Source organism: Oreochromis aureus, linkage group 22, assembly GCF_013358895.1.
Source record: "Oreochromis aureus strain Israel breed Guangdong linkage group 22, ZZ_aureus, whole genome shotgun sequence".
Classification (NCBI taxonomy): Eukaryota; Metazoa; Chordata; class Actinopteri; order Cichliformes; family Cichlidae; genus Oreochromis; species Oreochromis aureus.
Genome location: NC_052962.1, coordinates 28,770,322 through 28,793,791, shown reverse-complemented (window position 1 = coordinate 28,793,791; position 23,470 = coordinate 28,770,322). Strand labels below are relative to the sequence as shown.

Genomic DNA, 23,470 nt, shown 5'->3' with positions numbered 1-23,470 from the left:
TATATGTATATATATATATATATATATATATATATATATATATGTATATATATATATGTATATATATATATATATATATATATATATATATATATATATATATATATATATATATATATATATATATATATATATATATGTATATATATGTATATATATGTATATATATGTATATATATATATATATATATATATATATATATATATATATATATATATATATATATATATATATATATATATATATATATATATATATATATGTATATATATGTATATATATATATATATGTATATATATATATATATATATATATATATATATATATATATGTATATATATATATATATGTATATATATATATATATATATATATATATATATATATATATATATATATATATATATATATATATATATATATATATATATATATATATATATATGTATATATATGTATATATATATATATATATATATATATATATATATATATATATGTATATATATATATATATATGTATATATATATATATATATATATATATATATATATATATATATATATATATATATATATATATATATATATATATATATATATATATATATATATATATATATATATATATATATATATATATATATATATATATATATATATATATATATATATATATATATATATATATATATATGTATATATATATATATATATATATATATATATATATATATATATATATATATGTATATATATATATATGTATATATATATGTATGTATATATATATATATGTATATATATATATATATGTATATATATATATATATATATATATATATATACACACACACACATAATAGAAGTACCTCTACAGTAGCTCTTTATTTAAATCAACAACAACACAAAAGAAAAAAATCACCTGTGGAAATTTTAATGACCCTTTGAGCTAAGGTTGATCACTAGGTTGTCCCCATGTTTTCTCAGGGATGCGATTAGGACACTTTTCACCCATCAAACTAAACCTAATGAGTCATAGAGTAAAATGATGAGACCTGACAGTTTTGAAAGCAGTTTTTGTGAAGAAAAAACACAACTAACCAAAGTATTAAAACTCCACACTGCTCTTGTATTTATTCTTGAACAGTTAATTTCCTGAGGATTGTTGAGCAGCACAGACTCTTCTCACTTTTTTGATTAATATTGACTGATGTGTCAATAGGTTCATATCATTGTCTAGATCAGCACATTTACAGTATGTGATCATGTCCTGTTTGTCATTATAGTGCTCTAGTATTTATCTTGTATGTGTGTAATAAACTGAGCTACCAACTGCCACAGTAATCAGGTTTACTCGTGGATAATTTTTGTTCCTGCTAAAGTCATACTAAGATCAGAATCGCACAGAACTACACAAATGTTTTGGGTTACCCCTCATTGCTTTATATTTTGCTTCCAAGGACACAGACTTTCTTCCATTTTTTTAAAGGTCTTGAGTAGTAGTTCTCCAGGCTTTTAAAAATTTTTCTTTGGGCATTGGCTGCTTGTTTCACTTTTTTTCAGTCCCTATATTTGACCATTTTCAGAGGAATGTTTTGTTTATTGAACCACTAATGAACCACTTATGAAAATTACTTCATATTAATTTTATATTAATAAAAAATAACTAAGTTTATTTTGAGCAAACATCGAGTAGTCTTACTACTCCTTAAAAGGTTAGTCGACTTTGTCCCAAAAAAGTAAGCAGTAATAAATAATAAGTAAATAATATTTTATTAATAGTAAAAAATAACTAATGACGGAAGGAAGATCCTTTTATTTCAAATCCAGAATTCCTTCTGCGCCATGTCTGACTCTGGTTTAGATTAGTTGCTAGGTTTTGTTGCGAGGCAACCGTGGAGACGAATGACGTTAATAAGAGTCATCAATGCGCGCCCAAGTGCTTTCCCTCCCCAGACTAAAGCGGAAGTAAACAAATCAAACATGAGCTGAGACCGTATTATAACCGTGATTGCAAAAACTGCTTGTTCAACTGTAGCTTTAGATTGGGGTCGGTTCTGTTAATATCGGCTCATAAATACATCCTAGAGGCAGCTGAAACAAACCGTCACCTTTAACCCACAGCGAAAACCAAGTAACAGTAAAATCAAGTTGGCGCGTTTTGGATGAAGAGCAATATTTGCTTACACTGACCAACATAATGGACTGTAGCACCGCTGACCTGCACGCTAACGTGGCACACGACTCTCCAGGTAGCCGGATGCTGTTCTTAATTTTACCTGAAGAGGCAGACATCTTATTGAACTGCGCAGCTAACTGCTAACTTAGCTTACAACTTCGTGGTAAAGCACCCACGCCACTGCTGATAGCTTGATTTAAAGGCGTTAAACATGAAAAAGTTTAACCTGATTTAATTCAGTAATATTTTTTAACGGTGGATATGGTTTAATCAGAGATTTTTAGTGCTACAACAACATCACTTTTGTATATCAGACGTATTTCTGGTATTAATGATAAACTGTGATGGAAAATGGAAACTTAGCTAAACATTACACTCTTCTCCTCATGCTATAGTTACTGCACGTGTAACTAGACCGCATTCACGTGTACATTTTGCTTTTGTCTTTGGAGATTTTAAATTTACATAAGAAAATATGTGCATTTATAGTAACACATAATTAAATCCCCCAAAATTGATCAATGATAAGTCTAGCTAAGATGATCCCAGTGTGGACCAGATACATCATTGAGTGGATGTATATTCATAGGTTATTATCAGGAATGTATTCAAAGGGAAAGAAAGGACAGAATACTAGGGATGCTAGGCATATGTCAGAAAGATGGCAAGGGAAGGCTGAAAGTGAGTTTTGTATGAGGCTACAGATGGAGAAAATGGGCCGGGGGTGAGTAAAAAGGAATAACTGAGGGCATCTACGAAGAGAATGAAGGGTGGGAAGAGATGAAGACATGACATACCTATGGAAGTATGGAGAAGTCTAGGAGAGAATGTCTTCAGAATCAGAATACTTTATTAATCCCTAAGGAAATTATGTGGGTTACAGTTGCTCCAAGACAGTAACAGACTAAACGATTTAAATAATACAATATGTTACAGAGTTTACAAACTTATGAAATAGTGCTAATATATACAAATTGCACAATTATACATATTAAAAATATTACAGAGGTGATTATAAATATCTAGAATGTTGACAAAGAATTTTACAGGGGTGGAATATATATGATTGATTGACATTTGACTCTAATCTGTGAAGTTTGTAATTTGCTATTTTACTGTAGAGTGTGTGTAAAAAGGGTGTAACTATTATTGCAGTGTTTACAGTGTATTAGCTGCAGGAGTTGTACAGGGAGATGGCCACGGGCAGGAATGATTTCCTGTGTTGTTCAGTGGTGCTTTTTGGTAATCTCAGTCTCTCACTGAACGTGCTCCTGTGACTACTTGGAGAGTAAGAGGATGCCTGAGGGATGGAAAAGACAGACTGGTACTGATTTTCAAGAATAAGGGCAATGTTTATGCTTAATGCTGTAGTAACTACAGAGGGATAGAGTTGATGAGTCATACTGCTATGGGAAAGAGTTGTTGAAGCTAGGCTGAGAAGAGGAGTTACGAGGTGACGATCTGTGAGGAGCAGTACGATTTCTTTCTGAAAAATAATACTACAAACAGGATGTTTTGAGGGTGTTGGTGGAGAAGTATATAGAAGGTCAGATAGATGGTGTGATGGTGGTGCAGGACATGATGATGGTCATGGTGAGTACAGTGAGATAGTAGTGTGGTGGGTGGAAGTGAGATTACATTGGGGACTGCGTCTCAGTCTGTTTTTCTTTGCAGTGGGTCATGTATGAGGTCAGACAGGAGTCTCTATGGAGTAGGATGTTTGCAGATGAAATTGTGATCTGCAGGGAGCAGGTGGACCTGCTATGATGTATGTTTTGAAGATGGTGGCTCTGACAAAAACACCGGAGGACGAGCTGGAGGAGGCAGTGCTGACAATATTAAGATTGTAATGGGGACTAACCAGAATGGATAAGATTAGAAATGAGTACATCAGAGGGGCAGCTCAGGTTGAGCTGTTTGGAGGCAATGTTAGAGAGACAAGGCTGAGATGGTTTGGACATGTGCAGAGGGATATATATGGATGGATATATTGGAGGAGTACGTATGACAGAGGAGATTGCTAAGAAAAGGTTGAGATTGAGGCAGATGATCTGCTGTGATGACCCTCAAAAGGCAGCAGCTGAAAGAAGAAGAAAATGATGATGTACTCAGTGTATGATAAGAAAGGGATGTATTGAGCCAATGCATGATAAATGCATAGTGCTAAATAAGTTGTCATTTCACAATCATACTGCGCCATATGACATGTAGTATGATATGGTGAAACTGTGGCACCAATCAAGGAAATTAAAGATCAGCATTGGATTTTTGTATAGAAAGAAACGCTGTTTCTCATCCACTAGGTGTAGCTTCATTGCACAGTCTGCAGATTTATATTTTATTTTTATTCTGACATTGTTTATATGGATGATTCTGCATCCAATTTGAAGCCTCTTGAGCCTTGGTATTGTTGTGCACTGGGTTTTCTGCAACTACCTTTGAACATCCTGTTTTATTTATGAACATGTATATTGCGTTCTTCTCTGTCTGTCTGAATTCTTTTTTTTTTTGTCTTTGTTGAAAAAAAGATCTTGATCTGAGACAACCTGTTCAAATAAAGGAATTAATCGTAATAATAATCAGTGTGTCAAATGAAGGTGAATGCAATAAGAAATCATCATATGAACGCAGTTTTTAAAAAATCACAAATATGATTTGATTTCTGAAACGATTTCATATTAAGTATCTTATCCTTTTTGCTAAAGTAACCTTAACTACATTATTACATTTGCTGTATCAAAAATACAAATATTGACTGATATTTACTGTTATTTATCCGACTGTGTCTCTGACTTATCAGATGAGAGCTCCAGCAGTGATGAGGACTTGGTGCCTCTATCAAAGCTGCTGATGAGGCAACAGAGTGATGAGAAGGAGTCATGCGACAATACCCGCAGCTTATCCTCCAACTCCAATAACAAATCAAAAAAGGACAAAGGTGATGATAATACCGGCTGTTTTATTAGTAAAAGTGTTTACAATAAATATTTCTCCGACCAATTATTTGGTTAAATTTTGCATATCTTCTCTCACAGCTTCAGATGGCTCCTCGGATGATGAGCCGCTAGTAAAGATGAAGACAAGCCTTGCACCACCTAAGAAACAAGAGAAAAAGGAAAACACACCACCCAAATCTAACAGCACAAATAACAAGAACACAGGTGACCACATGCTCTTTTCATCGTTTGTTCTTCTGACTTGTGTATAGAGTCAATGGCTTCACATGTTTGCTTTCTGTGTTTAAATACAGACGAAGACTCTGACAATGAGCCTTTGATAAAAATTGCCAAAATGTCCTTGAAAGCTGTGAAAAAACCTCCCTCAGTTCCAACCAAAAAAACTGCTGGTAGAAAGAAGAAAGGTGAGATGACTTTCTCTCCAGTGGGCTGGGGTATCATCAGACATCTGCTATATCACATACTTACTTTGGAATTCCTTTTCTCACACAGAGTCACTGGGCAAGGACGACAGCTCCGATGATGAGCCTTTGAGTCAAGTTGCCAAGAAACCTCAATCACGGCACAAGAAAAAAGCAGCTGCTGAAAAAGCAAGCCCGGTTACCAAATCCAAAAGAAACGCTGCAAAGAAAAAGGGTTTGTTTGAAAGTTTGAGCTCAACTAAAATGAAAACATCCCACAAGACCTTTATTGAGTTAAAATAACTTGTTGCTGTTTCGTTTAGTGAAATATACTGAGACGTCCACTGACAGTTCAGATGATGAGCCACTGGCAGCGGTAAAGAGGAAGTCATCGAAACATAAAGGTAGGCAAAGTCTTCATTAGGCTGACCGCAAGGATCAATTTTAAGTAGGTTTTAATTATAGGGGTAGTTTAGTTTTTAGCCTCTTGAATTTTAAAACAGCGCTTCATTTGCAGACAGCAGCTCAGATGATGATGTGCCCCTTGTGGACCTCATTCCCAAGAAAAGGAAGCCAGTGAAGAAAAGCCCAAAGAAGAGCACGGTAACACGAGGGCGAGCATCAAACAAGAGAAAAGGTACTCTCCCAGCACTGATGACTTGAACAATACAAAGAAAAGTTTAAAACATTTTCAATCTGTGTTTTAGCAGAAGTCAGTGATGATAGCTCAGATGAAGAACCCTTGATTAATCTTGTGAAAAAACCTCGTGCTAACAAAAAACCCAAAACAAAGGCTCCCACTCCGAAGAAGAAGAGCACACCTTCCAGGAGTCCAAGAAAGAAGCCAGGTAAAGACCGACCACACCACTCTGAGATCTCACATTTTTAAACTTACAAGTTTGAGTCATTACGTTGAAAACTTCAGCGTGGCTCTGCCATGCAAAATTAATTTATTGTTTTTTTCATATTTTTAGCGGTAGAAACAAACTTCCATACTGCTCCGTTTGGTGTAGTAACAAACGTACGTCTTACAAACTTCAGAAATATTAAACAATTTGTCACAAAAAGAAAAGCCCTGTTCTTTTTAATCGGCTGAATATTTGATTTTGAGCTCACATATTTTACTCTGCAGGCATCAGTTTATCAATAAACAAGGAGGACAATTTGTCAAGTTTCAATATTAATTTTCTCAAAGCCGTCTAGAGACTGTCTGGAGTCTACGACATAAATTACACAAGTAGACGACACTAGGAATGTGCTAAAGTCTTAGCCATGGTAACTGACACAAGTGTAAGCATTAACCATTTGGAGTTATCAGTCTGATTGGTGCATTTTAATGTCTTCCCTCTCTGCTGTGCCTCTGATTGGTGGATAATTTTAATGTGTTTTCACAGGAAAAGCTTTCTAATTAACCCGTCAACCTACCAGCGTTTTAGCAGCGAGCGCAATCCCATCAGAAATCACACAGTCTAGTTTTTAATTAATTATGTTTGTTTTTCACACAACTTCAAATCACATTTGTCTGTAAATACTGCTTCTCTCCTGTATTCAAGTTGACTTGAAATTAATATTCCTTTGGATTCATCAGGTAACAGTTCAGATGACAAACCATTGAAGGCAGCTAAGCATCCACAAGTGACCAAAACCCTGACAATCCTACTAGAGAGGTGTGATGCTGGACAGGCTGGGGCAGCAGGAAGCCTAAAGAAAGCCAGCACAGGTACAAACTGCATACCAACTCATTACTGATGCTGCAGTAAAATGAAAGTAAATAACACAGTTTTCTTATTCATGAAAGCAGAAAAACATGTTGCTGAAAGGCCAGAGAAGGAGGACTCGGCCGGTTCAGAGGAATCTTCAGAAGAAGAATAAGTAAATGAAACAAATTTCTCAAAGCGTTGTGAAACATAACGGTCACAGTTAGTGTTTATGTAAAGTTCTTCACTGTGCTTTATCTCAATAGGTGTTAATTTATGCGCATTCTATTTTTACTCCAGATTTTAGGTGTGGGACCAAATTTTGTGGGTTCCTTAAAGATTTTATGCACTGTCTTTGATGCTATGTTTTTTAATGTTACGTGCCAATTGTTTGCAGTTTTTGAATCCTATGAGTTTAATTTGTTTTTAAAAAAGAAGAAAACAGTGTAGCTCTCATTGCTGTAAGTTACATTTCAGCTTTCAGGCATTTTAGCTTTAAGTACACCCTCAGCATGCAGTTATAAAATTTGTTGTGTTGGAATTAAAGTCCTTTCACAAAGAAATTCACATAAGAGTAAGTCACATTTGTTCAGCTTTCAATGATTCTTTTTTTGTCATTGTTTGTCATGTTAATAACCCACATCACAGAGGACGCCTTTAGATTTGTGCAGCCGTCCATATTGATTTGTATGCATGGTAATTACAAAAACACCACTTTTGTCTTAGTGATTCTACATTTCAGTTTGACCTAATGAGGTTACCAAGTAGAGCTTTCTGTATAGGTCTTACATATAGAGCTGGCATTATTCATTAACCTTTTCTTGATTGTATTTTCTTGGCTAACTTGTCCTGTTAGAATGTAGCACCTTCTAAAAGTAGAGCTGCAACTAAGTAATTAGTGTTTTGTTTTTAGTGTTTGTTTCAGCGTTTTGAATACTGTTGAAAACCTTGGTGGTTAAAAAAAGAAAAATGGTTACTACAGTTACACAATTTTCTTTTTCCATAAGACAGTGTTATAGGGTCTGCAACTAGTTAACTTTATTATTACTTTAAAATGTCTTTATAACAAATAAATGAATAATAAACACTGAAAAAGATTTTATAATATTTCCTAAAATAATAAATAAATTGTGAAATTGCTTGTACATAATTTCTTCACATTTTAAAAGGTGCAATTAGATCATTTCTTGCCATTTGTCAAAAAAAAAGCCCCAAACAAAACACAATGAAAAACTACTAATAACTACTATTTAAAATGGCATATTATTTAAATAATTTTGTAAAAATCTTTATTAATAAACACCCAAACACAAATAAATAAGGCATGTTATTATGTAGCAGTTAAAAAAACATTTTGAAGAAAAGTGGAGCATTTAAGTAATACACGGAAATAAACAGAAAATAATAATTGAAATAACTTCTGTACCATAAAGAGTTGCTAACTAGTTATGTTGTGCGCAAAAGAAAAATTTTATTTTAGATCTTTTTTAAATGGTAGTCAATAAACTTGAAAATTACACAAAAAATGAATGTTACACTGGTGTCATATATGAAAATCTGTAGAAAAAAATCACTAGTTTTTACTTAAACAATATGTATTTACATACTTTCATCGATTGTACAAATGGCAACTTGAAAGTTGTTCAAGAAGGTAACATTTCAAAAGAAAAGCATCTCAAATTTATATATGTCCTTGCAATGAATTCTTAAGACAACAGATAAAAAAAATAACTATGATTCAGATATTAAAAACATGTGCTCACCTTTTTTATTTTATTAGTGTGTTCATGTGTTCAGTTTCGTCAAGGTTATCAGAAAGGTAAAATTTGGTCTGATAATGAAGGAAATGAAAATTTAATATTTATACAACTGCTTGGCTTTATTTATCAAAAAATATTATTCATAATTCTGGAATAATAAATTACTCTTTCCATTTTTTTATGAATGATCTGTAAAACCTGAAAAAAAAAATTGGGAATATGTAAAACCATACAAGCAATGAACATTTACCAGATTTTACAATTATGGTTATCAGAAAAGACCTATTGCTCTATTTATATATTTTTTTTAAATATTGTAACTGATTTGTTAAAATGTTTTTGGCTGTATGTGCAAATGATTATATTTTCTTTTTGTACTATTGTTCCTGTGTTTAGTCCGTTTTGTGCTTAAATATTATTTTCAATAAAAATATTGAATTTCCCAGTTTTCATTAAGTAAAGGTTTACTCAAAACAAATGAAAAACAACAACATCCAAGGTACAGAGTATTTGCCAAAGGGAAACACTGTTAAATATAAACATGTCCTTGTATAAGATAATAATAACTGACAAATTACATAAGAAGCACTTCTAATATATTTTTTAAGAAAGTAAAAGTAAAAAATGCAAAGAAATACCAATACAGTAATTTAAAAATAGATTTTTTTTTAAAGTGTCAGGTATCAATTTAATGGAAATTTTCTTTACGAAATAATGCAAAAAACAAAAACAAAAAAAAAACACGTCAATGGCAGTGTTAAAACGTGGTCTGAATAATTCTTTAGAAAGGTAAATGTTATTTATAAATCAAAGTTCTTTTATTTTTATTTATTTATTTTGCGTTTCACTGGCGTTTATTTGTCTTAAATTAGACAAATTTTCCATTGACTTTGGTCTGGATTCTTCTTCGCTGCTTTCTGTTGTCATCTGCAACTTCCGCCCAGCAGTAGCGCTAACTTCAGTCCTCCACACAGGCACCATCAAACTAAACTCTGCAGCTGTGCCGCTGTCGTTCTACAAGTTCGTGCAGGATAAAATCTCTCGAGTAAAGTAACGTTTAGAGCCTGTCATCTGCTGAGTTTACCTTAAAGAGCTTATCGATTTGATCTTAGATTAGCTAACTGCTTTTTAGTTAGCATGCTGCTGCCTCAACACACCAGACAGATCCTCTTGGCTTAATTTGATTTAGTCATGACTGAATTAAGATGCCGGAAATCAGAAACTTTGGAAGGAGATAATGAAGAGGAAGAGAAACAAAAGGAGCCGGAGCTGGAGACCAAACGTAAGTTGAGCTAACTTAGCAGTTTGCTAACTGAACATGAGCTGTGTAGCTTCCAGTGGAGAAACAGTTTAATGTCAGAGCACATTTCTGTATGGATGCTGTGACAGCCAGGCTCTCTCTGCTCTAGCACCAGATGTTGAAGAGGTGAGTGGATCCAGCGCTGCAGCGGCTGATGGCTCGCAGCAGAAAGATGAAGGTGAAGTTAAAGGCGGTCAGCATGAACAGGAAGAATCAAGCAGAGCCCAGTCATGTGTCAAAGCCAAGGGCTTATCTGCATGTAAGTCCATTTCTTACATACCAGCCCACTTCATACGCTGCTCAGTGGCCTTTAAAAAAACAAACAATTTGATGGTCAGGTCCATGCTGTACATTAATGGGGACCTATTAGGCTTCCATGAAGTGATCCCTGTGACCCAAAAGCTTTAGTCTGCTGTAGATGCTCTGTTTCAGACAGTTTTCCTGCATTTGTCAGTAAGATCATCTCAGGCATGGAAGCTCCACCCACCTGCAGTTCAAACCCCCTGTTTGCAAGGTTCAGCCAGTCAGGTGGAGGAGAAAATGTGAATCATGCAAAGCTTCTGTAGTTTAGTACAAAAGTAAAGATATCAAGCTAAAAATGAGCATAGTTTATAATCAGAATTCTTTATTAATCCCAGGGGGGAATTTTATTACTGGTACTCACTTAAAATGTAATTATGAATGATAAAAAAAAATTAAACTCTATAGAAAATTAAAACTAAGGCACTTGGTGTTAAATTCAAATTAAGTAAAAAAAAAGCGCTACGTACTGTATAAATGAGACAACCGAAAATGAAACTGAATTCTGTGTTGTCCTACATAAATGCATGTTTATGTATGTCATATTTTGGTGACTCCATAGTGTAGTGGTTTGCAATTTCACAAGCAGTAGGTTGCTGGTTTAGTTCCATTATGAATGGCATTGAGTATAAAAACTCGATGCCTTAGCTTATTTATGTGTTATTATGTTGGGATGTATGATAAAAGACATGAAATGACGGATTGCCATTTTTCTACTTCCTATATTATTATTATTACTATTGTGCTTTTATTGCATATCAGAAACACTGAGGAAAGCCATCAGATGAAAAACATCTCTTAATTTTTCTGCCATGCAAAATTTAAAATATTCTTTACATACCTGTGAGTGCTGACCTTCTTATTAATAGAGCTGTGTGATGTGCAGGGCCAGTTAAAGAAGTAGCCAGGAGAAGGTTGATCAAGTTCTTTTTGGGCACAGTACACTAATCCAGCTATGAAAGTTAGTTAGGTTAGGTAAATAACAAATCAGTGAGGACAGCGCCACATAATTAAGCCACAAAACACAAAATCATTAACCTCTTTTTGCTCTGCAAGAAAGCTTTTCAAGAATGCTTGTGCCGTTCAAGAATAGTGAGAGAATGAAAGAGAGAACAGTTGAGATGCTGAGACAAATTGAAGCGCTGGGGCCCGAAACATTAAGGGAAGTGTGAACAGCCTGAGGAGGAAGGGGCCTCTGTGCTCAAACGTGGTATAAGGCAACTGTGCCTACTGTGAGCACACCCTTAGAAAGCTTAGTAAATGTTAGACGCTGTGGGAGAGTAGTTGAAAATGCTTCAAATACAGACAAGAGAGGTATCAAAAGTACAACCAGGTGCTGAAACACTTGCCATGGTGACTCAGTGAAGTAACAGAAGTTGACTGTCCTGCAGTGGTGTTGGATCAAATGTACTAAAATATATGTCTCTACTTCATGAGTCATGAAATATTGCATCTATGGCTTCCAGTAAACACTGAAATTGCAGTTAGTGTATTTTTCCATCTTGCAGAGTTTTTGTACATACTGCACCAAATTTGTATGTACTGTAAGATTTTTAAACATCTCTGAAGAAGTTTCAGTTTTTTTTGCACATGTTGCAATGTGTAGGGGACTAAATGTAAAATGTCTCTGGTTGTACTTTGGTGGCAGGTGTAATGTTATTTTTTGTGTGTTAGTTTTGTCATAGTAGTATATATGATATTGATCTCTCTGTTCAGCTCAGTTTGCAGCTACAAAGATAAATAGTGTGTGGTAGAAAATGGTTATTTAAAGTGTGTGAGACAAAAATCTTTCCTCTTACATTTAAGACCTACAGAAGCTTTTTGTTGATGATCTTGTTTACTGTTAATGCTTCTTCTCCTCAGCTGTTTTCTTACAGCGGCTAGTCCGGGTGTTCTTTGGATGTCTGGCATCTGTCGCCTGTGGCATGCTATATGCAGTGTATCTGTCCACATATCATGACAGGAAGTTCTGGTTTTCAACTCGACAGGTGGGTGACTTTTTTTCCTTTTCCTTTCTTATCTTCATTTTGCTGCCCAATCATACGAGCTCTAAAATTTACTTTGTATATTTCTAAGGAGCTGGAGCGTGAAATCACTTTTCAGGGAGGCAGTGGAGTCTATTATTACTACTACAAGCGTTTGATCGCAGCACCATCCTTTGAGCGAGGTACAAGCACACTGCCTGCTTCATGAAAGGCTTAGCGAATTTTCAATATTTTTTCCATATTTTTATTCTTGGACTCTGTTATAGAGTAGATTTGTATGATTCACAGTTTAAAATAGTCCACAGATAGCACAGATAATGACTTTAATGTTCCGCTTTCCTTATGACTCAGCTCTGTTGTTTTGTGCTTTACAGGGTTTTATGAGCTGGTGGTAGATAACAGGACCGTTTCAGGTCAGACCATTAACGCAGTCGAGCGTTTGTCTCTTTATCCGGAGCTCATCACAAGCTTCATATACAGAGTCACAGGCAGCCAGGTGAGGATTTATTTAATCAGATTTTACATTTCCTGGGTTGTCTTCTCTGTGTGTGTATCTCAAAGCAAAATAAAGCATAAAAACCACTGTGACGTCCAGTCTCATTCTTGGAGGCTGAGTCCCTTCTCTTTCAATAAGCAAGGTTTGTCCCTGGATCCATAAATAGTAAAATGTTGATTTGGGTCCTTAAAAGGACTATTGAGTCTTTATATTCATAAAAGAACCTTCTGTCTGGACAGAGAAGGTTCTTTCATTTTCAGGGGAAACATTAGCTCTCTTTGCTTCATCCATTCACTTTGCCTTTTGTCTGGAAATAGCCAGAACAGTTCAGTAGTCTCGAAATGCAGAGCTGAAGACGTAATGCGACCTCCAGTGTTTGTTTTTGTAGTCATTTTCATGAGGCATTGGAAATACTGGGGGGGTTGGGTTAATGGCAGCAAAAAAGGGAGAAGAGTGGGATAAATGTTCCTTTGCAAAACTGAGCAATGCTGCTTTTTCATTTCCATTTATTTGACTTTAATGGTGTAGGAGCATTTAGCTAACTATAATGTTTGGTATTGAGCTGCAAGGTGTGAATGTTGGCAATGTTTCTATGTGTTTCCAGTTCAGCTAAGTCTGTTTCTGTCAGGTTGTGCTCCTCGTATTCAGATATTTGGGCTTTTTTGGCTTTAATCTGTCAAACAAAAATACTTAAGGTGAGATATTTAAGATATAGTTCTGATTTTGGTGCTTCAGTGCACTGTTTTAGTGGTTTGCATTTTTTAATATTAAAGGAGTGTATAAGACAATGCTTTAACTCAGCATTTTTGTTCATTTGAAACTGATATAGATATTTTTCCCTTTTTATAAGTATAAATTACATAAAAATAGTTTAAAATGAAAGGCTTTAAAGTCCTAAATGTAACAGCTGTATAAATGCAAGTATGCTGAGTATGTTAGAGCAGGGATATGAGAGAGAGCAGAAAATTTCCATATTTAGTTTGCATTTGTGTGTCATGTGCAGCAGCAAAGAGAATCAAGTATTATGTTTAAAGTGTGTGCAGTTTTTCACATGAAATACAATCACTTTGCAGTGGTTTAGTATTTTAATTATATTCCTTAATGGCTTATAGATGTGGAGAAAACATAAATGGTTTGACTGCATAACAGAAGTCTGGCTTACAGCAGAGAATGGAAATCCAAATAGAAACTAGTGGTACAGAGGGCGTACCCACCCATGTTAAATGCACCGTACATGGAAAAAGCAAAGAGAGTGTGGGAATGTGTTAGTACAAGTCCTAAAACTCAAACTGGTCAAATGTCAGTATAATTATTGCTCTGATAAGCCTTGGGGCGATAGGGCTGCCCAAACAAAGCAGACCCTGTTTTACTGTCACAGCTGATTAACCCGGCTTACCTACGTCAGCTGAGCTGTTTTCATCAGTGTTTTTGGCATTAAGCATTTGCCTCAAGGCTTCTGCAGGAGTAAATGTTGCTGCATTAGTACTGCTACCTATGGACATCATTACAATGTAGTGATTAGAAGTGAAACATCGCAATTAAAAGTGACTTCATTCTGCCACTTTAAAGGTTTGACCACAAACACTTTTTAAGGATCACCGTCTTTGTCTTTTTCCACTGCTTCCCTTGATAAAACAGGATTTTGTGGAACCGATCTACTTCTACATTGGAGCGGTTTTGGGCCTGCAGGCGGTCTACGTCACTGCCCTCTTTGTGTGCAGCTGGGTGATGAGTGGCACCTGGGTGGCTGGCATGTTGGCCGTGGCCTGGTATGTGATCAACAGGTAAGGTGAACAAACGTTTCCTTAAGCATGAAGTTTCTTTGCCTGTCTGTTCACGTTTTCTCATTCCAGTAAAACCTTTCTGGTGACTAATGCTACAAACATCCTCCTCTCTATTAAAATGATTAATAAAGTTGTATTTAATTCTGTTTCTTTTCTCCCACAGAGCAGATACAACCAAAGTAGATCATGGTCTTCCTCTGCGGGACAACTGGGCTCTGCCTTACTTCTCCTGGCAGGTCACAGCTTTGACTGGATTCCTGAGAAACAAAATCGGCTCTTCAACTGAGGTGAACCCCTCATGAGCCTCATTAACACACACACACACACACACACACACACACACACACACACACACACACACACACAGAAAAGTAATGTGTGCTAGAACGTTGCACTAATGATTGAGTCTCATTCTCTGTAGATGTTCTGCTATCTTACCATGAGTGCCACCACCTTCACCTTCCTCCTGGTCTGGGAACACAGTCACTATGTGCTCTTCATCCAAGGCTTCTGTCTCTTTCTACTTGATTCTTTTGACCTGGTGCCACCGCGTAAGGTAACGCAGTCCTTGTAGCTTGAACCTCTGAAATTTCATACAGTTTTCTTCAGAAATTGCAGCAGGTTCTTACTGTATATTACTTTAAACTAATAATTTTGCATTGATTATATTTTTTAATGCAACGTGTGGGTTTAAAACATCTAAAATCCTGCCGACTGTTTAAATAAAACTGTGTTTTATTTTCTCTTCTCTGTTTGTCTGATTGGCTGTCTTTTTCTTCGTCATCTCTCCATTTCTGGGATGAACAGATTGCTGACATCCACAAGGTGTACCTCAGCTCCTTGTTCCTGGCCTACATGTTCCAGTTTCAGAACACAGCCCTGCTCAGCTCGCCTCTGCTCAGTCTCCTCATTGGCTCGGTTCTTGCGAGGTACTTCCAGGTAGAGTTAGCTTCCCCCTCGCAGCTCAGTCATGACATTAGATAAACTCTTTAAAGCGAAAATTGTTTTCAGCTTGGAGCTTTTCAAATGGGAGTAGCTCCATTAACATTTGTACTTTTTTTCTAGCAAAGGATGAAGGTGGGTCCTCTTGTGGCAAGAGTGATGAAGCTCTTCCTACATTTCTACCTGGTCTTCACCTCTGGGATCACCTACAGTTATTTAGTCAAGGTAAATCATATGGGAGCAGGGCACCTGTGTAGCATTCAGTGGTTGATACTCAGTTATTGGGTTGAATGCAGTGTTTTGTTTTTTTATTTACAGAAACTAATTGCTGTAAATGAGAGTGACTTTATATTGAAGTTCCTTGAAGTAAAATTTGGACTCAACACAACAACGTGAGTCGTGTTTTTTGTAATTGACTTAGAGCAGTAACCTTATTAGTGAGAACTAATCTAATGTAATCTAACATAATAATCTTCTTTTTTCTTCTCTTCAGCGACTTTGTCCCCAACTTCCTCTTGTGCCAGGAGAGTTTCCAAACGCCCGGTCAGGACTTATTTCTACGTCTGATGCAGGCCTCGGTCCTCCCCTTCTACTTCCTCGTGCTCACCGTCTGCCTGCTGTCAGCCTTACAGGCAGTCTACAGAAGGCTCAGGTGAAACACTCGTGGTGCAAAATCTTTCTGGTCTAACAACAGACAGCACCATGCTGTCATCAGTTGGTTTCTGAAGTCTTGTTTTGAAGCCTCAAGTTGCCTAGTTGCTCAAGTTGCCAACAGCATAAACATGGTAAAGTAGTGGAGATAAGGTGAACCTGATCCAAGTTACTAGACCAATTGCAGCAGCTGAATTGGCGCACCTGTCACTAAGTTACCAAACCACTAACTTAACAAAACCTTTGTACAGGCTAACTATGTGAAAAGCTCCTTTATAGTTGTTACTCATAATAATACATTTATTTGTGCAGCACTTTTTAAAAAGCACAGTTACAAAGTGCTTCACAGTTTGAATAAAAGTGACACATTTAATACAGACACTTAATCAACATACAGTCATTCATTTATTCCAGCATGCACACTTCTATACATTCATTAGATGGAGAGTATGGCCAAAACTAATCAGAGAAGGATTAATGAAAGGCTAACATTTAAAAATTATTTTTCAGATGTTGTTTAAAGGAAACCACTGACTCTCCCGATGGCTGTTCCAAGATTTAGACCATATAATCTCAAAAGCATGGTTACTTCTGATTTTTTAATAAGAGAGGATGATCTAGGAAGCTGTTGCGACTGCTCTTATAAGGTTTCAGTAGCTCTGCTGTGTTAGCAGTAGCCTTGCCGTGTAGAACTTGATGAGTTATATCTGAATTTTGAAGTGAATTCTGAATTTCATTGGAAGCCAGTGAAGGGAAACAAGGATGGAAATGTTATGCAAACACCTGCTAGTTCTCGTTAGCAGCCTGCATTCTGGACGAGTTGAAGTTGGATTAGTAAGATTGGAGAGATGTACATAAATGGAATTACAATACTGAAGGCAGGAGAAAATTAAAGTGTGCACTAAAAGTTCAAAATGAATAAATGACAGTACAGGATTTTTGCAGTTTCTCTTTTATGAAGGAAACAAGTGGATGAACTTAGAGATGTGAAATTCGAAGTTCAGATGTTAATCAACGATGATAACCAGCTTTCCAACAGATGAGCTGATATTGTGGGAAATTGAATGAAATTAAATGTTTGTACCAAACTATTGAATTGAACTGAATATGCAAATTGATTGATAACGAATACAGTCTACATGTGTCTAGTAGATTAATAATTAACTGGTATTTGATACTTTGTCAGAAAAATGTGTTCGCCCAATAACACAGTGACATTTGCTGGTGACTCTTGTGTTTTGTTTTTTTTAAGCAGTCATTATATTTATACTTTTGGCTAAAATCTTAATGTAATTTTCCCTCACAGCGGTCAGCCATTGTGCAAAACCTATAGCCTCGAAAACGGAGGAATAGGCGAGCACCCAGAGGTCGTCTATCATGTTTTCCACACCATGTTGTTTGGGGGTCTCGCTCTGCTCTTCGATGGGTACGTTGGGAGGGTTTTTTTTAAATAATTGAGGTTTGTTCACTTTATGTTATTCAGCACAGCTTTTCATCGCCTATGTTCTTCTGTCCTGCAGGATGAAGTATTTATGGACACCATACGTCTGCATGTTTACAGCATTTGGGGTTTGTTCTCCTGACCTCTGGATGACAGTGTTTAAGTGGCTCAAACTGAAGTCCATCCACCCTGTAGTATTGGTATGGATGTTTGTTTATAGTGCATGAGAAACAAACCCAAATGTCTTAAAGTAAACAGGTTTCCTTTTAATACACTCTACACAGAAGGGGAGGTTTAGGTATATACTGTCTCTTTATTTTCCTTTATGCTAAGTGTCCAAACAAATGGTATCTTATCTATAAATTACCAGTGATATCCAAAGGAATGAATGGATCCTGTCACAGTTTCAGTCATTCCTGAACTCAAATGAGATATTTGAACTGTTTTATTCGGGCTTCAGAGCTGTTCACAGCACTGAAAACAGCTTTGTTGAAACTGACCGATGATCTGTTACTCCCTTTAGATTCAGGTGATGGTAATCCAGCCCTGATTTTTGTTGGACCTCTTCACTGGTTCAGATGCTGTCTTGTGGACAGGACTTTCTGTATGCCTATTGTGTGTATCACTCCCTGCCCATTTGTCTTGTGGGGTCCCTCAGGGCTCTATCCTGGGCCCAGTCCTCTTCTGTTTATATCTGCTTCTATTGGTACTATTAGGAGCCATATTATTTTATTTAATTTCTATGCTGATGAAGATGGTAGAAAATCTCAGGATTTCCTACTATCTTGAATATATTGTAGGTTAGATGATTAAACAGTGACTAATCTTCGGTCCATTCAAATCTAGTTCTTTTGCCAGTATTTTAGATAATCTCATCCCGTATTTATGGTAAATGGACTGATACCTGTGGAGTACTTTTTCCCTCTAACTGAGCACTCAAAGCACGTTTTATTTCAAACATCACTCACCCCCAATTACACACATTCAGATAAGTGATTTTTTTTCTATACCTAATTGTATTGTCTAATTTTTGCACCCAGACTCAAACTCCAATTGATTCATCTGGGTAACTCAGGGTTCTGGCCAACAGACTGTATCAAATTAGACCTGGTTGTTATTTTTGACTCAAAGCTTTGCTTTGACAAACAAATCTGTTCTGTTGCCAAAATTAGCGAGTTAAGAGTCAATGCCAAACTCAAATCTTTCCTTTCTTTGCTTGTTCTGGAAAAAGTCATCCATGCTTTTATTATTTCACATCTGGATTATTGTACCTCACTATACCTAGATGTCCCTCTGTTTCTTTGCAGATGGTTGCACAGTAAGAATGCTGACAGGCACTACCAAATATGATCCCATCACCCCAGTGATAGCCTCACTGCACTGGCTTCCTGTTTATTTTAGAATTCAGTTTAAGATTTTACTGATTGTTTTAAGGCCCTTAATGGGAAAGCCCTGGCTTATATTACCAGTCTTATTTGTTTACATGATCTCTTAATGTTGCATGTCCCAAGGTTGCGCCTCAAAAAACAAAGTGACAGAGCCTTTACAGTCACTGCTCCACAATTGTGGAATTGGTTACACCTTGACATAAAAATAGCACCCTCCATTTCTCTTTTTAAGTCTAGGCTCATACCCCATCCCCATCTAAACTCTGTCCTTTTTTAACCAGCTTATGGTGGTTGTTGTCCTTATTTTGTATTCCTGGCTATAGCGCAGGAAGTACAGGTAGAGCAAGTAGTCTAATGATTGGAAGGTTGGTGGTTCGATCCCTAGCTGCTCCAGTCTTCTTGCCACTTATCATTGGGCAAGATGGTAACCCCAAGTTGCTCTGCAATGCATCCATTGGAGTGTGAAAGTGTGTGATTGCTAGATAGAAAGCACTTAAGAAGGTGTTTGTGTGAATAGGTGAATGAGGCATGTTGTAAAAAGCGCTATATAAGTCCAGAAAATAGAAAATAAAACACGAGTCAGTCCATTTACCATGCGTTTGCTTATTGTTGAAAGCCTCATAATTCTGTATTGTATTTTCACTTTTTACTTATCTTTATCATTATCTTTAAATCGTTTTTTAGCTAATAACATGAAGTAAAAACTTAAAGAAGAAGCTAAAAGAAGATACTGAAACATCAAAGTTAAAGATGAACTTTATTATAGTTGTTTTGGTATAAGCAGCTTAAATGAAGAGGAGTAGCATATTATAATACAATATCATACAATAGATCTCTCAATAAAGTAAAGATTACACAGGAAGAAGTTCACTTAAATAAAGAAGATAACATAAAGACATTCAGTAAGTAAAAGTAGGGAGTAGAAGTAAAAATAAGTTTTAAAAAATCTGAATATATTACAAAACAGTTCAATAAATACATTAAAGCTAAATTTAAAAAAATGTTTTTCCCCTCATGAAGAGAAAGGAGTAATGATCCACACAGTTGCTCACCATGTTTTCGTTTCTTTTTACCCTCCAGTCCTTGATTCTGAGCACAGCTGTTCCCACAATCATTGGCTTCAGTTTGTGGAGAGAGGTGAGGCTTTCAGCCCCTTTTCCGTGGGAGCTCTTTATGTTAGACACACTTTATATCTCCTGCGTAACGCTCTTTCTCTCCCATTCTGCAGTTCTCCCCTCGTGTCTTAGCAGAGTTATCAGAACTGCAGGAGTTCTACGATGCAGACACAGTGGAGCTGATGAGCTGGATCAAGTGGGTCTTTAGAACTTCCTGTATTTATAAAGATATTTGTAAAGTATTTTATCATGGCATCAAACGTCATCTTTCCTCTTCATGTAGGTCACAGGCTCCGGTGGCAGCTGTGTTCGCAGGCAGTCCACAGCTGCTGGGAGCAGTGAAGTTGTGTTCGGGTTCAGCTGTAACTAGTTTACCTCTTTATTCAGACATCAAGCTGCTGAAGAGGACTGAAGATGTGAGTCATCATTGACAACATATCTGTTACCTTAACAGTGCTGCTGTCAAGAAGATACTTGTGTCTTATAATCAGCTATAAAAAATGCCTGTTAGTCATATTGGTTAAAGTGCTGAATGTGAAGTTTAGTCCAAACAGAGACTGGTGTTCCACATGTTCCAAAGTAAATTATTAGTTTTATTGTAGGGTCTTTAAAATGTAAAGCACTTTAAACTGACTGTTTTTGTGATTTGGCGCAACACAAATAAAATTGAAATGAAATGAATTGAAGTTTGACAGAAAATAAAAGGAGGTAATCTTTCCTCTTCTTTCCCAGACGTACCAGGTGTACGCAATGAGATCTGCAGAGGACATCTACAAGCTCCTGACCGCCCAAAAAACGAACTATGTGATCATCGAAGAGTCGATTTGTAATGAGCTCACTCTTAATAAGGGCTGTAGGATCAAAGACCTGCTCGACATCTCCAACGGACATGTGAGTTTAAACGCTTTCCTCCGTTATAGATTTCTTACAGATTGGACAATTTTGAGTGGATATCAATAATATGGTCATCTTGGGTACACCCACCTACTGATTAGACCTTCTGAGGATGGTTGACCTTAAAGGAAAAGGAGCTAAAATAGCATGTTTCAGACAGTGGCTACACTAAGAGCCCAGAATATGATCAATAAAGATTATTTTTCACTTTAAATCATGCATAGCTACTCCAGCAGAGTCCAAGAATAAATAATATTCTGCTACTACTTTGTTATTAATATTACTTATCCAGTCATCTAGCTATAATCAAGACATTAGTTGCAGAATATTTTGCAAACACTACAGAATTTGAGTCTTTTATACTTTAACTCATGATCTGTATGTTTTGTGTCTTGCAGATTGTCTATGACAAAGGCGAGATATACTCCTTCTCCAAATATGGACGATTCTGTCACGAGATAAAGATGAACTACTCGCCCTACACAAACTACTTCACACGAGTCTTCTGGAACCGCTCGTACCACGTCTACAAAGTGAACTCTGTCATCTCCTTTCAGTACTGACGGCCGAGCGTGGCTCTGCCCCTCATCCGGCGTTCCTGATCGTATCCACAGATCGGCACACCGGAGCGAAAAAACTCTGATTATCATGGTGTCGGTGAGGAAGCTGCACATTCAGACAGTGAGGCTCAGCTGAGCACACTGCACCGGCCAAACAACATGTATGGACGGCCATATTATTAATCACTGTACTGTAGTTTTATAAGCCACGTGTTACTGTTAATGTTGCTATGAATGGTTTTAATGAAGGTGTGAGTCGCAGAGATCAGTGTAGGCTGAGAAGGTGAGAGGGTTTGCCATGAAATGAAGCAGCCAGAGGTTTAATCCTGTTCACTGATTGGCTCTTTTGTGCTGACAGTGATTGGCAAGGACGCATAATTATGTTCCTTTCCTTTATTTTCAATCACTTTTATCAAGTTTATTTTTTTAAACACCTGTAAAACTGTAGACCTTTGAATCAACATCAGTTAGGCTGCTGATTAAAAAAATATGGCATTAGCATTTAGCTCAAACCAGAACTCCACAGAGACTCAGTGTGGCTCTTGACCCTTTTTGGGTTTGTTTTTTTTTTTTTTTTTGTAACTGCTTTTCTTGGGGATAAATTTTAATGCATTTAATGTGATTTTTGTCTTAAATGTTTTGCTTTTCTCTTCTGTTCATGTGTTATAATCACGGCCACTGTTGTCTACTTAAAGAGAAATGGGTGTCTTCTGTCTAAATTGTGAATTTCATGTATTATACTAGCATAGTTTGATCATTTTTGTCTTGATTTAAAGGAAAAAATTAGACTGTTGAATCACTGAGCTAATAATCATAATCAGCAATCAAGTATTTCAAAATAAAAGTGCTTTATAACAGGATAACACGTAAGATAAGTCAGAACAGTTTATCGCTCGATTGTGTAATTTTAAGGTTACCAAAAAAAATCAAATAGTGACAAGCATACATGCTCTTGCTTTCTGTCACGCTCTGCCTTTGTTTGCTCCTGAAATACTCATGCAGTGCATGTGTACGCACTGTTCTTTGAAGGGTTGTAGCTGCTTTGGTCGGCTTTCGTGGGAAAGGCGTCTCTCTGTACTGTTTGCTGCTTGTTGTGTGCTCTGATCTGTTAAAGGGAAGTGGAAGGAGACTGTCCAGAAAAGTGTTATCAGTTTTTATTTGTTATTGCTGCCTGAAATCTACTGAAAATAACTGATATCTGAAGTAGGCATTGATTACACACACATTTATATGTCTGAACTCACTGGTTGCTCTTATTGTGCTCTGCTTTATTTTATTTCTTTGACATGAGATGGTTGTATTCATGGTCTATATAAAAAGAGTTGACTGAACTTTGCAGAAGTTTGTGAAAGTCCTGGAATCTTCTAAACTGAGCTCTTTCAGCATTTTAAGGTGGTGGAGGCTGGTTCTGGATGCCTTATGTAAAGACGTGGCTGCTCCTCTGTCTGTAATCACCACTTCCAGGCACGACTGATCATTTCCTGTCTCCGAGCTGTTACTTTAGGTTTTTGGTGGTGAATTCCTCTTGGTGCTGTCATACCGATAACAAGGTGGCCGTGTGGTGAATTACTGATGAAAATTAAGAGTGTGTGAGGTGAATAAATATAACACTGAG

The 23,470-nt window shown here is 36.3% G+C and overlaps 2 protein-coding genes across 4 annotated transcripts; both read left to right on the top strand.

The window, feature by feature from the left end:
- The first annotated feature begins 1,891 nt into the window (after nucleotides 1-1,891).
- Nucleotides 1,892-7,806, top strand: LOC116315207 (nucleolar protein dao-5-like). Of its 3 annotated transcripts, none has more exons than XM_031733422.2 (10): nucleotides 1,892-2,257; nucleotides 4,985-5,122; nucleotides 5,220-5,345; nucleotides 5,435-5,545; nucleotides 5,634-5,777; nucleotides 5,866-5,946; nucleotides 6,060-6,179; nucleotides 6,250-6,390; nucleotides 7,131-7,262; nucleotides 7,341-7,806. In XM_031733422.2, exons 1-10 carry the CDS (start codon nucleotides 2,206-2,208, stop codon nucleotides 7,412-7,414), a joined length of 1,119 nt encoding a protein of 372 aa, XP_031589282.1. In that variant the 5' UTR covers nucleotides 1,892-2,205; the 3' UTR covers nucleotides 7,415-7,806. The 3 variants fall into 3 exon arrangements, with proteins under 3 accessions (XP_031589282.1, XP_031589310.1, XP_031589300.1); XM_031733450.2 differs by having other exon boundaries at nucleotides 1,893-2,257; nucleotides 6,253-6,390; XM_031733440.2 differs by having other exon boundaries at nucleotides 1,893-2,257; nucleotides 7,344-7,806.
- Nucleotides 7,807-9,691: 1,885 nt separating this feature from the next.
- LOC116315196 (probable C-mannosyltransferase DPY19L4) lies at nucleotides 9,692-23,470 on the top strand. The gene is made up of 19 exons (XM_031733410.2): nucleotides 9,692-10,281; nucleotides 10,409-10,558; nucleotides 12,463-12,587; nucleotides 12,676-12,766; nucleotides 12,959-13,080; nucleotides 14,719-14,864; nucleotides 15,028-15,151; nucleotides 15,286-15,420; nucleotides 15,672-15,803; nucleotides 15,930-16,031; nucleotides 16,125-16,198; nucleotides 16,300-16,458; nucleotides 17,764-17,883; nucleotides 17,978-18,098; nucleotides 20,367-20,423; nucleotides 20,515-20,597; nucleotides 20,685-20,817; nucleotides 21,134-21,292; nucleotides 21,694-23,470. Exons 1-19 carry the CDS (start codon nucleotides 10,191-10,193, stop codon nucleotides 21,856-21,858), a joined length of 2,289 nt encoding a protein of 762 aa, XP_031589270.1. The 5' UTR covers nucleotides 9,692-10,190; the 3' UTR covers nucleotides 21,859-23,470.